The sequence below is a fragment of the Anser anser genome (assembly GCF_964211835.1).
Source record: "Anser anser genome assembly, chromosome: 2".
NCBI lineage: Eukaryota > Metazoa > Chordata > Aves > Anseriformes > Anatidae > Anser > Anser anser.
Window position 1 is genome coordinate 45,307,850 of NC_139721.1, and position 18,245 is coordinate 45,326,094.

The window sequence follows — 18,245 nt, forward strand, 5'->3', positions numbered from 1 at the left end:
GGCAGATGATTGCTACTTTACTCCCCACCAGGTAACAATCCTTCAGCTATCACACTTGGAGGCCATACATTTACATTAATCCTCCAGAGGTGAAGGAAGACTTCTGCCTTGCTAATATATCTTAAAATACGGTATTCTGTACAAACCCACAGAATACTGTGAGAAGAACAGAGACAGAAGGACACCTGCATGTGTCGCATGACAACTCTTTTTTGTGACTAGTTCTCTTGGGAAGTAATACTATCCAACTACATAGTGTTGGACCTTTGAAATAACACTTGTAATGTGTGCATTATGTGAACATTTTCTGAAATACTAATCAAAAAGAAATGCATTGCCTTTACGTAGTGACTTTAAATTATTTCTCTTGATTTTCTTGCCAAAATCTGTGCTGTAAGAAACCTATTAAGAAGGGAATGGCCTGTCAGTTTTAGAGCCTCTGTGTTTTAATAAATTTTCAAGTAAGAAACTTTATAAATAAGACCACAGTGCTTGCAATTGAATGTATGAACAGTGTAATTTATGATGCTTGGAGAGAAAACATGATTTTAACTAGAAGATATTCAGTAAAAGGTTTGCTGGGCACAAAGTTAAAATCTGTTTTATGCAGGGAAAAATGTTTTCTTAAAATTTGTCAGTACTGGTTTTGACTGCCTTGTAGGAGCTTGAGAATAAATACATTTATATTGTTTCTCCTTTGGCTTTGTATTTTTAGTGTTCTCTTACAAATATTCCATTATGAAAGTGCATTATTTTAGTCCATAACATACAGTATGCCACTGGGTAAGAGGCTGAGTAAATGCACATCAATACAATTTTTCATTCTCTTTATATCATACAATGTTTTCCCTTGTGTTACTGTGGTAGAAGCTACTGAGTAACAGCTTAAGGAATGAACTCACACCATTTTTCATACTGATTTAAGATCAAGGTTTTAATCATTCTTTTAAGAGACCTGCATCCTCTAGTTAATAAATAAAAAGTGAGATACTGACCATCTGCAAAAAATTGAGTGCCCTAATTGCGTAGGTTGCCTAAGAATGTGTCTGAAAAAGTACATGAGTAGCCCCCACTGAGATCAGTAAGCCTGTTTACCTCTGGAAGTCAAGCAAATGTGTGACTGAAATTGGTGCTGGCCCTCTGTGCTATTTTAACTGCTAGACATGTGGGAAAGATTTCTTCTTGCTCTGAGAAGCCTGCAATCTAAACAACAAATGCACAAAGAACTAAACCTTGTAGGAAACAACACAAAGTTGTACTTTTATTTCTATGCTTTTACTCCTCAAATCTTTCTCCTTGACATAACTGATTAACAACCAGTATGAGCCTAAAGCTGTGAGCCTGGAACAAGAAGTTCCTTATAAAAAAGTATGAATGAATAGACTCAGTGCACTGGGACTGAGCAGACACATGTATAGGTATGTGTAAAAGGGTAGGAGGAGAAAAAGCCAACAGAACTAACACTGACCTAGGCATTGCTGGTAGAGTGCCCAGGAAGGTCAAAGATGAAAAGAGATATGACACAATAGTCTTCAAGATGAGAAGTTTATCTACAACATTGTAGACAAAAAAAGCTGATTAAGAGATTTGATGAGTTTGGAAGATCTGCTGGCCAGTTTCTATTTTGGCAAATCAGGGAGCTGCAGTTTTCAGAAAGAAAGGAAGCAGAAGCTGGTCGACGCTGAGGTAAAATTTACGCTTATTCTACCTCCAACAGTTTTACCTAAAAGTATTTACCTAATGAAGAAATTTTCTTCTTACTCTTTTCTAGAGCAATTTCTAGTCGATCAAGTCAGCCCATGTAAACACACTCTAAAAAAGTCTCAGTAAGTATATAAAGAACTTTTGCATGTTTCTACTTACCTGCCTGTCTACTTCTGGAAGCAAAAGGAGGAGGTACTGTTGAAAGTGCTGAGGTAAAGAAGCGAAGGTGTGTTTGTTTATTAAAGCCCTCAGGTTGGTGTTCACTAGAATAGATCCTGGTGTTTCTATGTCAATATCCTCAGCTTTGGTCCATTTCAAATGTCCTGGAGTGAATAAACAAGAAATAACTTTAAACATAAATAAAGGAAGAGAATAAGAACAATTACTTGTGTTAAGCTTTTAGCTTTTATTGTATAATACTGCAAAGTCCACAGAAACAGTACTCTGAGAGAGGTAACAGCCTTTTCTAGGTGTGTAACAGCTTCTTTTATATTCCTTGTATTTGTTTCTTGAGTTCTTGCAGGACCTATGTTCCAGTCAACATCACAACAGACACATCCTTACTTCCAGCTCAAGAGATCAACTCAGCTTAGCAGAAGCAGCAAAGTTTCCTGTAATGTCATCGACATAATTCTGTGCATCTATTTCCAAGCAAAAGACTGTTTTACAAGGCTGATGTCAATCAATCATTACAGAGAGCTGCTCTTGGGCCTATGCTCTGCATCCACAGAGCACTATGGCCTGCCTAACTCATTCCACCTGCTAGAAACTACCTGTGTGAATAGACAGTGATCGCAGAGATGAGAATATTTACAGGGTTAATTTAGTGTTTGAAAACTTGCATTTCTCAGAATTTTTGCAAGAACCTGTGATCTAAAATGGTAAACACAGAGAAGGCAACAGCAAGAATTATCAGAGGTCTACAAAACAGGGTCTGTGAGGAAAAATAAGATACAGGCTGCACAGAAGGAAGAGGAAAATATAAAAGTCTGATACACAGGGGTAAAGACCAATGTCTTTTTACTGACCACAGCGGATAGCAAAGTTAATGAGCTTAAACTCTTACACAGCAAGAAATATTACTGGTAAGATATGGGGAAAATAAAGCTTTTAACCACATATGACAAGAAGACACCAGATTAAATCCATAGGGAGGCACTGCAATTTGCGTCAGTGGAAAACTTTTAAGAATTTGTAGAGAAATATCTGCCAGGAGTGACAGATGTATAGCTGATCTTGCTCTGTGACTGACAAACAATTTAGATGACCACTGGATGACCTGCCTGGCCTCATTTTGTTTTATTTCTATGATAATATTGCAAGCTACCTTATAAAGTCCTTTGAAAAGCAACTAACTAGTGCTGCTTCAGGATATATACATACTGCCATAACCCTTTTTGTCTTCCAGTGTTATCATACTAGAATAGTCAATACAGAAATGGAAGAAATGAGGAGGCCAGGTGGCCAGAACAACTTAGAGACTTCTAACACTTCCCAGGAAACTCTTCCAGGCTTTGGTTTGTTGTTCTTCCAAATATTTAAGTGATGCTACAAAAGGGGTCTTGACTAGGTCATACCCAAAGTCCTGCAGAATCTCCAAAAAAACAATTGTAGGGAATATTCCACTGCTGTGAACACTGATGGTATTCAACATTCGCATAGCTCTTTGCAGCAAGAACTACAACTGATACACTCCCCTTCAGTCACAGCCTCCCACAAACATTCTTGCAATTTCCTTTTACTTATTAGCAAACAATAGTAACTGAATGAGACAAGGATCGCTTTGCATTCAGCATAGGGTAACCTTTTCTAACACAAATTTTCAACATACTGTATTTCAATACTGCAAAGACTCCATTACAAACAAATGAATGCCCTGTTAGAAACGACAATTGTGTAGAAGTGCTCATTTTCATGAATGCATCACAGTAAACTGTCCTCACCATCTGTTCCACCCACTAAATATAAATGCAAAAAGAACACAATCCCCAAATGTAACACAAGTAGTATGATGTATCCAAATTTAATGCCTGTATGTATACTCCTTCCTTTAATCAGTACAGAATACACTTCCTCATCTTTTAAGTAACTCCAAACTGGAGTAACATTTTCCCCGGCTAATGCTTCATATTCTAAGGAAAACCATACATATGTAGATGATCCAAACTAAACCAAAATGTATGATTGCAAAGTCAGTAACATCTTACATTGGTAGATATTTTCATGGTGTTAAGAGACCAAGAGAGTAGTAGAAACTCAGGCTTAATTCTGGGTGCCAGAGTTACACATTTTCTGATTTATTTGACTGGCTACCGCTTACAGGCTACTACGGCAGCTTTACCAACTTGTTGAAGAAATATGTATACTATTCCTATGATAACAGACCAGTAGCCCACTGTAGATGGCCAGCATTGCCATACTCTACTAAACCAAACCAAACAAACAAATCCCAAAGGAAAAACAAACGAACAAACAACAACAACAAAATACCACCAGAACAAATTCTCTCTCCTGCATCCTTCCTAGCTTTAGGACCTTTGCTGTAGGTCTTGAGTTTGTAGTGAGATTTAGGGAAATGTTTGGGAGTGGCATGGAAAGTAGCCACTCTCTGGAATCTGACCATATGCCTCTACTGTATAGCTACTTGTAACTATGAGGGAGAGAAGGTTATGACAGAGCATATGCCAGTGCTTTTCATATTGTTTTTCTACACAGAAAGACATTTTGAATCCCTGTGTAGCTGCTACCATAGTCTGGGGGACCACTGGCCAGATCAGAAACAGAATGTGGAAGATGAGAGAGAAACACAAGCTTACAGATTTGGAAAAGAAGAGATTAATCTCCAATATAGAGAATTACCTATGAAAAGTGTGGGAGCACCATGTTTCTACATCAAAGTATGAAAATCAAAATAGGAAAAGGACAGAAATCACTGAAACCCTTAAAACTTACACAACGTCCCCTACTTTCCAAAGATCGTGTCCCCAAAGACTGGAGAATTTATCCTCAAATCCACAAAAAAATCTAATGTATTCACTCTATATTTGGCACCAGAGGCCATTTTGATGAAATATCTGGGGCTGGTGAAGAAGGGATACATCAAATTATGTATCTCAGTCTTACATCTAGAGAAAAGTTACAGGAAATAATCTAAAATTGAACATATCTTTGTGCAGCGAAGTTGTAATACTGAAAGTGTATTTTCAGTTTTGAGTAATGCCATTTGATCAACATAAACAATAGGCTTCCATCTGAGATCGATAAATATTCTGCAGGAAGATAATATATGAAACCAAAATACAATTTAATGGGAGGCTGTGATACAATAAGGTTGCATGAAGCAGCTCACCAGGAACTGGCAATAGAGTATTTAACAAGCAACCTATGATATTTAGGAAGTAAAATATCTTCAAGCTATTTTACAGAATTATTATATATAAAAATAGAACTAGGTCAGGTCATTAATAAAGAAAAAGAATCTCATCACCACAAAAACAGACATAAAATATTTTTTAGGATTACCCAGCTACTATGAAAAGCTTGTTAGCTAATTTCCCCAATATGGTCACATAGCAAAAATATTTCTCTAAATGATTCAGCAGTCTGCTGAATGTAAAGGTCCTTTGTAAAGACAAAGAAACAGTTATGTAATTATTCTACTTTACTTTAGCTGAGACAAGAGTCTTAGTGAATACTACTGTTTCTGTTCCTTAGGGAACATTTCCAATTATGCTTCATGCAGAGCAGAAAAATCTGCCTATCACATGGAGCTATTGAGAATTTTCTCTTTGCATCTCTTCAGAGAAAATTCTGCATTAATTACAGATCAACATCCATGGATCTTGCTAAAAACATGGAAAATAAAACCAGAAACTACATCTACCACCTCAAGAGATGTAGCTTCAAAAATAATTAAGGATCCAGCTGAAGAAACAAATCAACCAAAGAATCAGAATCAATTGAAAATAATGTGCCAAATCTCTATACGAAATGGAAAAATGCAAGTGAAGAAAAGAGGGTTAACTTCTAATAGGATGGATATGTAAGAAAAGATGCTATTCTCTTTGGGATTAAATGTGTATTAGACTGCAAGCTAATCTAACAGGAAGAAAGAATATCTGCTACCCCACCCCTTGCCACCCACCCAAAAATCATAACGCAGCAATCAGAAGCTAACGGATAAATGACATCTCTGTCTACAGTTGCTTAGGTCTGTCAAATTTAAAAAGCAACTACAGAAAAGCATGCTGGGGGAAAAAAATGCCTATGGATTTTATAGGTAGCCAGAAAGAAAGATAACTTCTTGAGAAAGGGTCAACTTCTGAGTTTGAGAAAGGGACAGATATAAACCAGCAAAATAAAACTTTTGATAGAACACTGAGTTTACAAACATCTCAATATTAAAATAAAAAATAAGATATTTATTTTATTCCTACTCACCTAAACCCGACTTTTTTAACCTCTTTAAGTGCTGGCTTGTTTGTTTTCCAGTTGGAGACTTTTGCCCATGTTTCATCTCTTTATCAGAACCATCTGCTTCACCATTTTTAGATTCAGATCCTTAGGAAAAAATAAAACACCCAAAACATGACACTGATACACTTGCACCACCAGCCCTCCCCTCCCCCTGCTCCCCCCTACACTGTAAACAAAGCAAAAATAGGATTAAAAAAAATTGACATCTACTTTCTGAAAGGCAACACACCTTTCTGGTCACAATACAATTTCTCATCATCAGAGGAAATGGAAGAAAAAGATCAATAAATCAATTAAGTACCGAAAACTAAAGTTTACTGAATACTACAGTCAATAAAAATGTTCACTGATCTAATAAAAATAATGTTTTCCTATAATGCACAAGAGATATCTTTAAAAATATTTTAACCCCAAGTTATAGGGCAGTAAAGCAATTTAAAGGCAAAAAAAGATCATTTTTCTGTGAAGTAACACTTAAAGAAGAGAGATGCCTGGAAATACAATTGTCAATTTGTGTTAAACACAGACAGAGAAATCTCTTAAAATGAAGAAACTTAACAGCCAGAACGAAAGGTCAAGGTTATGCTGTGGTGATAAGAATGGCACCAGAACAAGAAAAGCTAACAAAAGGATCCTAGTATTGCAACGCAGAATTGAGAGACAAATTCACATTCACAGAGAAGCTTGCCTTTTTTTCCCCCTCTCCTTTTTATGGCATTGAATACCAGCATGTGGTCCTCCATTAGAGTTCCAGAGCCAAACAAAATGTTACTTTGCATTCCTTTAAAGCTGCTATTATCAATTGCCATTTTATTGTGTGCCTTCAGTTCTTTATTAAAATTAAAGAAAAATCCCTGTCCCTGAGTCACAGATTTTATAAGGAAATAAAGATGTTAAACAAAGCCTCCAAGTGGAAACATCATTTTCAGCAGTCCCCAGTTCTGTACGCTACACATCTGACTCAGAGGAAGGCTCTGTGACTAGCACTGATCTTGCAAATAGTCCTTTAGCTATTTACCTGAAGGTGAATCCGACTGCTCATCAGACACCTTTAATGGTGTCAAAACAACACGAGGAACAGTCTTGTTTACCATCATTGAGACTCCATTTCTTCTTTTCTGCTGTTGTCTTAAAGCCTACAAAAATGATAACAAAACATAAAAATGTAACAAAAAACACTGCTCGTAAGTGAATTACATGAGACATTTCTCTACCATTACACTGAATCTCTTAAAATAAGCATAATTTACATAGCTACTGACTTGCCAGACTTCACACTCGTCCCCTTTATGTCATTTTCCTTTAAAACATAAAATCAGGCTTTTGGTTATAAAGAGAAAGAAGATGCACCTTAGATCATTTTCCAATACAGTTTTGACAACAAAGAAGCACATAACTGTTTGCTCTACCTTAACAGCACAACATGATAACCCATGGAATGTGAAACTAAGACTTCCAAGTAAAAAAAACGTAAAATAAATGTTTCAAAACCAGAATAAAAATATATATGTCTGCACATCTCTCGCAGGTGCATCCTCTCTAGTATACTGCTCAGTCAATCAAGTTAACACAGAGTGTCATCAGTATGTACAGCATGTAAGGACTACAGTATTGATGCACTCACTCAGCCGTGAGTAGTGCTGCACAAAATCACTGAACATGGCAGGAATCATTTATTTTTGTGAAGGGAATCAGTCCTAATCTTGGAAACCTTGCAGCACTTGGCTTCTGCCTGCTTGACTTTGGGCATTAACCTTCAGAACACGAACATGATGGTGTTCTGGCAAATCTCGGGAAAAATGATACAAGAATAAATCTCTACAAATGGGAGTGCTTTGTGTTTCATAAATGGATCGACTACAGGGTTGATAATGTAATACCAAATATTTAAAGGTTAGAAATAACAAATACCTGCCAGATTGTTTTACGTGGAAAATGATACCTCATTCAAAAGATCTTAAAATATACAAATACGAATGCTTGTCTATTAATACACTTGCAAGCATTAAAATTCTGGAATTAATCAGAATGGGCTGGGCTTAATCCCGATCTCTTCTATCCTCCCATTTTCCTCCAATCTTACTCTGCACTCTCTTTTTATAACTGCAATATGTGTTATGATCTTGGGGGGGGGGGGGGGATTTATTAAAGTAATACTATATCAAAAAGGAACATATTTGAAACAAATTATCCCTGCAGTTTTATGAGCATGAATGACTTATGACTTAGAAGGTTAAAATCTGTATCTTCAATTAATCTGCAGTATCTTTCCAAAATGTTCAGCTAAAAAAAAAAAAAAAAGATTTCTGAAAAAAAAGAAATCAATATCACTCTATTCTTCTAAATAACACACTATACAACATAAAATACACTAAACCACATAAAAGCTGTTTCATTGATTAACCCCTTTTATAGTACACTTCTTAAAAGACACATAAGCACTGTGCAATAAAAAGCAAATTACAACACTTGAAATCAAACAAAGAGAAGAAGCTGGTCAGATCTGCACTGAACCAAAGACGCAAGCAGAAAGCAATAAAGAAAAGCCTACACTTCAAACACTTCTGAGACAGAAAATTCACACTGATATTGGGCAAGGACAGCCAGACTACAGACAAAATTCAAAAACATTAAAAATTCTCAAGTAGTAAATTCCCCCCAAAATTATGAAAATGTACCCCAGTGCACAGTCCTGCCAAGGTAGGTGTCACACCAGGTGACCCTTATTCAACAGTAATGCCACTTAGACTGTAACAAATAGTCCAATAAAAATTAAGTGAAAAGACAGCCAACTGCTGTGATAACAATATACCAGTATAACCACAACCCAGTCATTGTATTGTTGCCCCATGGACAGATTTACATGATGAAGAACAAAGAGAAAAACACCATCCTCAGCGTCATCCTCCCTAAACAAATGAGTAAGCGCCCAAACAATGCCCCATGTTATTCTCCAGCCACCTCCTGGTCTTTCAAGACAACCTCCACCTCTACCAAGGACCACCACCTCATTGCCAGCATCTTAGGGAAGCACGATTTTAATGATTTATACCACCACTGTGACAAAAGTAGACCCCTTGCAAAGCCTCGCAGCCACTTATCCGTGCTTTAGACTCAATTCCCATGAAGGAGAGGGAGCAGGACGTGGCATACATCCATCGTGACAGGCAGGCCGCATTTGTACGCCCCAGGTGACACACTCGCTGCCGGACCCAGTGTTTGTCAAGTGAATCTCTCACTTACCTTCTCTCAAGTTGTGGGAAGGCCACATCTTGGCACTTCCAGGCAGCATGCTGTGCTCGCGTGGCTGTACAGAAACAGAGCACCCATCCCACCATGTCTCGGGCGAGCCCCAAGAGCCACAAAGGCAAAATAGCCATCGGGGAGTAGGCAGATGCCGCTACCAGAACCATTTACATCGCGGCATGGCCCACTCCTGTGCTAGGGGCTAAGAACCTCAACATGCGAGACTGACGCACAAACCTTAAAGATGATGTTTCCCTTTGATACACATTTGCTTTTTAGGGTTTCCTTTTTCCCCTAACATTCATTATTTCACTGCCTCCTCCATCTCCACAATGCAGGGCCCATAGTTAAGTTCAGTTCTGTACAGGATGACCCAAGCTGGCAGAAAAGACACACACACATGGACAGCTGAAAGTCATGTTGTAGAATGGAAAAAAAATGAAAACTATGTGAACATCAAAATCTAAGTCAAAGTTTTAACACAAAATACCAACAAATTATGCTGTGCCTAGAGAACAGACTAATAATCATCCCGCTGCCTCTCTATCTTTCCATTTGTCAAAGGAAAGATATGAGGCAGGAGAACGGAGTATTAAAGCATCAAGTAAATGATCTAACATTTGACATGTACGGTAAAGATATGGCGGAGATTTTGCTCAGTCATTCTGTTTAGTGGGAGAAATTATTCCTAACTAATCACAACTTTTTTTTTTTTTTTTTTAATCTTTATTTTGGATGTAAAGCTGCAGGGCCCAAATTTAATGCTAGACAAGTCTTTGCATGAAAACAAAACATTAGGAGCAACCCAATATAGGGAGAAGATGCAGACTGAAGCCTAGTTTCTAGTAAAGCCAAACACCAGAAGGAGTTAAGTATAAACCAAGGACACTGTGTGCAGTCTCTGCTGAGGACGAATATATAACTGCTCTACACTTCGCCTGAGGGATATTAATTTTAAGATACAAGACTACTGTAGGATAAGGCAAGAATCTTGTATCCCAAGATTAATTCTACTTAGCTTGGAAGTCAATGGGATTACTCAGAGTGAAACACACACCAAATGCTTTGCTATATTGAGCCTTCAGTGTACCAAGCTAATTTAGTGCTTTCCTTGTTTCCACAATCAGATAAATCTCTAGTTTTAGCTCTTCTGGTGAAGGGAATAAACACAAAGTAGATGAGTAAAATTTGTAACTACCACTGAAGAAAATGAGAAATTTTATAACTTATTCCAAAGAAAAATGGTTCCAGATCTCATTGTAGAAACATAAACAGTAACTAACACAAACTACACCAGCATCTTTTACTGACACAACATTTTGCAGCTCGTCTATACTTAGAGATAAATGACCTCTTTGCTGAACCGCCCATGGATCTGCAAGAAAGAGCCAATAACTACCAAATGATAAGGTGTCACTTTTACTATTGAAAAAGTAAGATAGAAACATATATAGCATGTATGATAGCTTACATAATAAAAATTTTTCTTTAATGAGATGAAACTCTGTTTACTTTTCAAATTTATTCAACAACTTTGTGCTAAACGCTTCAGTTAAAAAAAAAAAAAAAAAGCTGTGAGTTGTAAATTCCTAGAACAGATCACTGTTAAAGTAGTCTGTAAAACATTACTGCTGTCCTATCTGTATGGCACACAAATAAAACAGGAGAGAAAGAAAATGAAAGGTCATATGGTATACAATTTAAACATTAAAATCACCACCAAAATATAGTACTTACATCCAGCCTTTCACAAGCAGATTTGCAAAGGACATCTGTGAATCTCTTGCACATAATGAGTATGGAGAATTCCCAATATTCCCATTCATAAAACAGAACCTGTGACCATCTGTTGAATAACACTGCCACGGTCATTATACAGGGCTTGGCATAATTAATTTGTTTAATACAATTATTTTATTGCCAAAAACCTATCGATCCACTTTCATCCAAAGAACTCAACATAACATGGAGAAAAAAAAAGTTTTAAGAAAACACAAACTCTAAAGATACATGCCAAAAGAAAAACGTCATGCAATTAACAGTGATACTCTAATTCCAAGACGGTTTTCATAAACAGGTCAGCAGAGCAGGTCTCCCCATTCTTGGGAAGTTTACGCCCCCGCTGGAGTGTAGCAGTGTGTTGGAAGGCTCATGAATGCCATTATCTGTTCTTAAGAACAATCTTTTCATATGTAGTTGATTTTGACGTAGGAAAGACTTCTTCACCCATGTGACAAAATGGTAGACTCTCTTCAATAATAAATAAATAAATAAATAAATAAGTCTTTCTTGAACTAGGAATGAAAGAAAACAATATAGACTGAAAGGCAACTGGAGAGAGGGGAAAAATACACCCCCAAAAGAGCCCCAGAAGCAAAATGTCAGGCATTATGCTTTCATTTTACTGCTGCTTAGGATTTTTTTTTAAACTTTTCTTTCCCACGTCTTTTCAAATCATAATGAAAAAATGCAGCATACAGATAAACCATTAATGCAGAAAACTACTTTCATTTGAGCTTAAATGCATGACATGCTGAGAATGTTAAAAATTAAGTTATTAACAACAAAGATATGTAACACTTGGTTGCATTAAGCAACATAGTCCCGGATTTCTATTTGTTCCATAAATGTCAAGCCTACATTCTGAAACTCATATCGTGAAACATAACCTTTGAAATTTCACACATTATGGATCAGAAACATAAAGCTATGGAAGCCTTCCATTCTGCCATGTGAAAAACACAAGCTATGATACACTGAGAAAAGCCTATTGCACAAAATAAATAACAACTCTACATTACGGTCATGGATCCTGAATTGGCAAGGATGAAACAAATTTATAGTTTATCACTGATTCACTTAACACCACCATAAAATTCACTCTTTGTCCTCTCTTTCACCCTCATTTTGTTAGTAAAATTAAGACAGACTTTAATTCCCACGTCTCTCTTAAATTAAAATCTCAGTGGCAACCTGTTTCATGGATACACAGAGCAGTTAAAATAAAGCAGCAAGCGCCACAAATCGTGAAGAGTAAACACATTGATTCTATAACATTATTATTCTTGTGATGCCACCACTTCTTATAGTAAACATATATTAAAAGTAGTTATAAGCATGCATATGTATGATTAAAACAATAATAAAGATCTCTCATGGAAGCTACTACAAAATACAAAGTGTCATTCCCAAAGCACGGAACAGATTAGTATACTTCCAGCCAGACTCATATACCAAACCCAGCCAGACTCATACACCAAACATAACAGCACTGGTGCTAAGTGTACACAACTGATCAGCTGGAGATGAAGAGCAGTGGCAGAATAACTGGAAGTTTGGAGACCTAGGTTTTATTTTCAAATTCTTTTAATCACTTTTAGAATAAGTATCTATGCTTGTCCAATACAATCCTCCTACCCTGTGACACTTTATGCTTTTTTGGAATAGAAATAATTTCTTGCCACATATTTGTTCTTTAGGTCCCAGTAGTGGTCAGAGTCTACACACACAGCTATAGTACACATTAACAACTGAATACTTTTCTGTGTATTAACCAACAGTGAAACAAAGTGTTTGGACATCTGTAGTGCAGAGAGAATGTGTGCATTTCTGTGCATGTCCCTACACCTGCAAGCCAGTACCATCTTCTATAGGGGTACAATAATGCATTCACAGCTACCACTGCTGCAGATCACAATCAACTGCAAAACATACTTTATTTTTTTTATTTTTTTTTTCTTTCCCAACCAGAAAACCAAAAGAGAAGGACAAAAATGCGTGATGTGTTCAATGCCTGTTCTGACTTGCATGTGAATGGGAATGATGATGGCACATGAATTGATTGACTCAATGACACTTTTTTTTCCAAAGAGAAGAGTGTACTTAAAAAAATGAATAAAATCATGCAGTATTAAACAACTAACAGCCATCAGCTGAAAAGTGCTTTATGGGGAAACCTGTTTCTTCGCATAACAAAGCGCATATAGGGAAGGAAACAGTTTGCATAAAGCAGTTTAAAAACAAAATAAAGACAGCAACGCCCATAGAAAATCTTGAAACAATCATCAATGTTTTCTTTTAGGTCAAATTTACAAATGTACTCTTGCAAAAGGTGCAAAATATAGTGGGGGACTACAACCATCCTACCATTCTCCTGACAAAAACATCCTGTTACAGTACCTCTCGGGGAGACAGGGGCACCAATTTACATTGCACCAATGTAAGCAGTTAGAGTGTAGTGTCTTTATGCCAGACATACTGCTCCAGCCTGATTTCTACATGCCCTACACCCTGAGCATGCAGTCTGCTGGGGACCTACCCAACAGTTCCTAAAAAAGCATTGGTACATCACTGCTTGTCAGCATTTCGTAGAAGGCTTCCCAGAACCCTGAAGATTTGTGAGCCATTGCAAATCCTGTCTTTCCCTGAAAATGCCAACCATTTCTAGAATGCACTTCAAAATCAAGGCCAGACTCATTTTCTCCTGGGTCTAATTTGTTATGTTATAGAACATTCAAATCCAAAGTTGTTCTTTACATACGGCCCAGAAGAAGATATTCACTTAGAGACTCACTGCCAGTGTATGGAAAAATCATGCAACATCGTTAGAAAAGCTTGACTTCTGTGCAAAGTAACCAACAAAATGGGATTCTCATCTACAGTGATGGTATTTGTCATTAGGACAGTAGTTATGACCAATCCATCTTAAATAGTACCCTAGGTTATTAAAGAAAAATGTTATCAAAAAAGTGCACTGCTTAGAACTTGGCCACTGCCATCAGCTTGGCTGACTGAGACTTGGGACAAGAAACAGCAGCTACATACCAGAACTAAGCATGAACTTTCAACATGTATTTGGGAAGGAGATTCCACTATGCAGGGGTGGTAAATGTAACCAAAATTAACTTTCATGGACATATTTTAGGTGAGGGGCTCTGTCCTACAGTGAAGTAGAGTGGGCAACAATGCTTCAACATGGTAGTGTTATAAAGTTGCTTTAAAATTCTCAGATATTTCTTAGAGTAATGAATTCTGAAAAACACATTTATTAAAACAGAAAACATGCAGGACAGCTGCAAAAGGCATGCTATGCAAACAACCCCAGAGGGAAAACAAACAAGCAGAATGCCCCAGCAACTGGGAGTTAATTATTAAAAAGCGGTACAAAAAGAATACAGGGATCATGTGGATTCCTGCCCCTTCCTTTCCGTCACAAGTAAGGGCTGAGGACCATGGGGATGACACAGAAGAAAGTCCCATAAGCACTGTGTTGTGTCTTACCAAAGCACTGTGTTGAGCAGCTGGTACATGCTGCCCATGTATAGGGACCTTTAGAGGGACATACCGTGCAGCCTGCCTTCGGGCAATGCATGTACTCCCTGAAGAGCTCCTGCTGGAACTCTTGCTCTTCCAGCTTCTTTTCCCCATTATGCAGTCTCCCTGCCATAGTTTCTCTGTCCTCTTCCCTAGACTTGTCTTGGCAATCAGAAAATCAGTTTAGTTTATCATCTTCAAAATTCCATTTTCCTGAACGCATTTTGTAAATTCCACTGTCCCTTCCCATGTCTCTCTAGTAGTCAAAAAGCAACATGTTTTTCTTGTTTTCCATTTGTTGACAGGAAAATTTGTCAAGAATCGTCACTTATGTTGCCAGACATCTGATCAAATACTTCAGCTAGGGAGCCAGAATTCTCCAATTGTGTCCTTGGTAAATCCGTAGTATCTGAAATGAAACATAGGAAAATGGTTAACACAGACACTGAGACAGTGCAACAAACTCTCTATTACCATGGAATTCAGTACAAGAAATCTCTCTCAGTTCACAGTGGAATTTCAAAGACTTTCAGGAAGACACCCCGTGCTCAAACTCTTTGTGGTCAGGACATAAGCATAATGATCTCCTCTGTCAGCTTTATTTCTTCAGGGGAGGAGAAGGGAAAGGAGGGCAGGCGAATATATCAGGTTTGCATCACAACATATGAGTGAGTAGTTCCTCAAATGAGTCAAAGTACAGACACCACAGACAGACTCATACTGGATTACTTTCCAAGGACAGCAAAATGCTTCAGGATAACTTGTATCTGGTTGTATTCAAGGAGAGAAGTCCTAACAGAATGAGTGTGGAGGGAGCAAAACTGGTGAGTTTGCTCTTGCTCTTCTCTCAAAGCAAGGTAAGCGGTGTGCCTGAGGTGAAGAAAGGAAAGCAAATCCACACCAGCACCAAGGGAGTTCAGGATTCTACCATCAGTGCCAGCCTAGGCACTTGGACGCCTTTGTCCTTAAAAAAAAAAACAACAAACGAATGAATAAAAACCTGATAAACTAGTCCTGTGAATTTGGGCAAATCGGGGCTAAATTACACTTTCACCATTCTGCTCTGAAATTTAGTTTTCCATTGCCTCAGAAAGATTGTAGATTGGTTTCTAATGATAATAATTATGGATGTGCTTGAAAATTCAGCCTGAAATGTTATTTGGAGCTATACAGGTCTCATGTACTATAATTCAGAAGCAATACATGAGCCAAACTGCAACATCCCCCATAGCTCTCTTACTGCTTGGGGCCTGACAGCATCCAATGTAAAAAAAAAAAAAAAGGTCACACAGTTGCCACTATTGCTGTAAGAACAAATCATATGGATGGGTGCTTCCTTCTCCATGAAAAACTGCATCTACCCACTTTATGAATAAAATAGTGGCACATATTACGAACCCAGCCACCAAGCATGCAGACAAAGCCCAAAGTTAAGAAAAACAAAACAAAGCAGCAGCAGTAACATACCTTGTGTAGATTCCCTTATTTCCTGAGCTTCTCTCCTCCCAAACCCACTTGGCTGCTGTCTCTGGAGTTCTGTCTCTACAAAGAGATCTGGATGCCCAGCACAGTCTCAGACATGTCCTGGTCTGTATTCAGATTCTGAGTCTGAATGAAGTATCCTTCTCTTCTCCCAACAGAAAATTTATGGGTACCCTTCTTGGTGCTGATTCCAAAGTGCCAAAAGTGAGGCAGGATTTTCTTCCATGTCTGGGAGGTCTAATATCATCCCAGACATCGTTATATCGCATCTTCAAGTTCTTTATCCTCTCTTGGTACTGCCCCAGGAACCAACTGGTACACTGATGGACAAGGTGCTCTTATACTTGGCTATCAGAGTCCAACAGACACTAACACCACCTCAATGTCCTGGATATTCACACATGCTCAGTGTTACCTACGTGAGGCCAGTTTGCAGGTATGATCGTCTCTTCTGAGAAATGTTCCAAGAACATCTTGATAGATACAGACAAATCTGTACAGAGCGAAGACTTCCAAAAAAGTATCACCTCAAGTCAATGGAACAGAAACTGGACCAGAGAGGAGCATGGTAGACACTATGCCATGACTTGATGTCCATACTTGAGTTAGCCTTGTCCAGAGCAAGAATAATTCACACAGTAGTGTGATCATGTACCACTGTTAGCAGATGCAGATGTAGTTCAGTACTTTCCTGGTAAGAGGTCCTGACATGAGTCTGCATGCCACAATTCTCAAGTGTGAAAATGAGGTAAGTCAGTGTAGAACTGATCAGTACTAATGGGAAATCGGTGCGTGACAGCGTGCCATAAACCCCTCTTTCAATGGTACTAGATAGGCAGCAGCTGGGCACGCATACCCAAGCACTTCCAATAGCAAAAGGGAAACAAATCTTTAAAATCTGCCATCAGAAAGACAAGCATAAAAGGCAGCTCTACACCACAGACTCTTTTGTCTAAGCCCTCATGAACGGAAACTATTTTGTTGGACTTTACACTCATACTATTCAGGAACAAAATTGAAACTTCCTCAAAAACGAAAAAAAGCAACATGAAATACACTCAGTGGTGAAACATTCAATCTTTCTCCCAGCAAAATGACACGATGGCAGGCCATGAAGCTAGAAAGTTGCCAGACTAGAACAGCAGCCCAAGCTTTTAAGGTGAGGAAATATGGTCTGAACTATGAAGCAGACCTTTTGAGAGTCCGCTGGAACTGCAGACCTCCCTGGCCCTTGCAAAGTACCCCAGATCCACTGCTACCTGAGAGAAGTCAAGACCAATAAAGCGGGCTCAGAAAATGCCCCGTCCTCCAAGCTACTAGCATAGCTTAAGAAATGCAGTGTTGTGACTAATTTGATTCATGAGAACATCTTAAAACGTAGGCTGTTACAAGGAAACGTGAGATTGCTCTTTGCAGTCTAAACCCAGTAATACCTCTAGAATTCATTACAAATCAGATCATATGTAAATCCAACATAACACTTGAAAGAGAATGGCATATGACTAGAGTGGCTAATAACTAGATAAACAGAGAAAATCTGCTAATTCTAGTTCTGATCTTCAAGCAATACTTCAAATTATCAGCTTGCCTCCCACTTTAATTTTAATGGACAACAAAACAAATACACACAAGATCAAGCTAATCAAAACTTACTGTTTTTAAAAAAGTTGAGTTGGAAACTGGTTGAAAGACTACCTTGTCAGTTTTCATTCTGTGAAGACTGTTAAGTAATAGAAAAAATACAATAGCTAGGGAAGACTGGTTTCTGACATTTATAAAGTATATATATATATGTTTATACAGTATAAACACTTCTTGCTGAGAGTATGCTGATGGCTCATCTTCTGTTACTTTAGCACAGAACTGGTAAGTTAGCAGCAGTTGGAGGAGCATTGAATCCAACTGTATTAAGTTTTTTGTGTATTCAAAAGGCAGTACAGGCACTTCTTTGTACAAATTTTATGTGTTATGTGCATTCATAAAAGCAATAGAAAGATTGGAAAGTGAAAGAAAATCACTGCTGA

General features: G+C 37.9%; 1 protein-coding gene across 15 annotated transcripts in view; it reads right to left on the reverse strand.

The window, feature by feature from the left end:
• Nucleotides 1-18,245, reverse strand: part of ASXL3 (ASXL transcriptional regulator 3) — a 131,977-nt gene that overhangs the window by 42,369 nt on the left and 71,363 nt on the right. For 13 of the 15 annotated variants that reach the window (XM_083823476.1, XM_083823480.1, XM_083823486.1 and 10 more), the window contains 3 exons: nt 7,199-7,316; nt 6,145-6,264; nt 1,864-2,027 (listed from right to left, as the gene is read on the reverse strand). In XM_083823476.1, the coding sequence (XP_083679602.1) occupies nt 1,864-2,027; nt 6,145-6,264; nt 7,199-7,316 (402 nt within the window). Of the gene's footprint in view, nt 1-1,863; nt 2,028-6,144; nt 6,265-7,198; nt 7,317-11,163; nt 11,273-14,770; nt 15,149-16,206; nt 16,952-17,874; nt 17,904-18,245 lie in introns of those variants that run through there. The other 2 variants (XM_083823481.1, XM_083823482.1) reach the window with 2 other exon arrangements.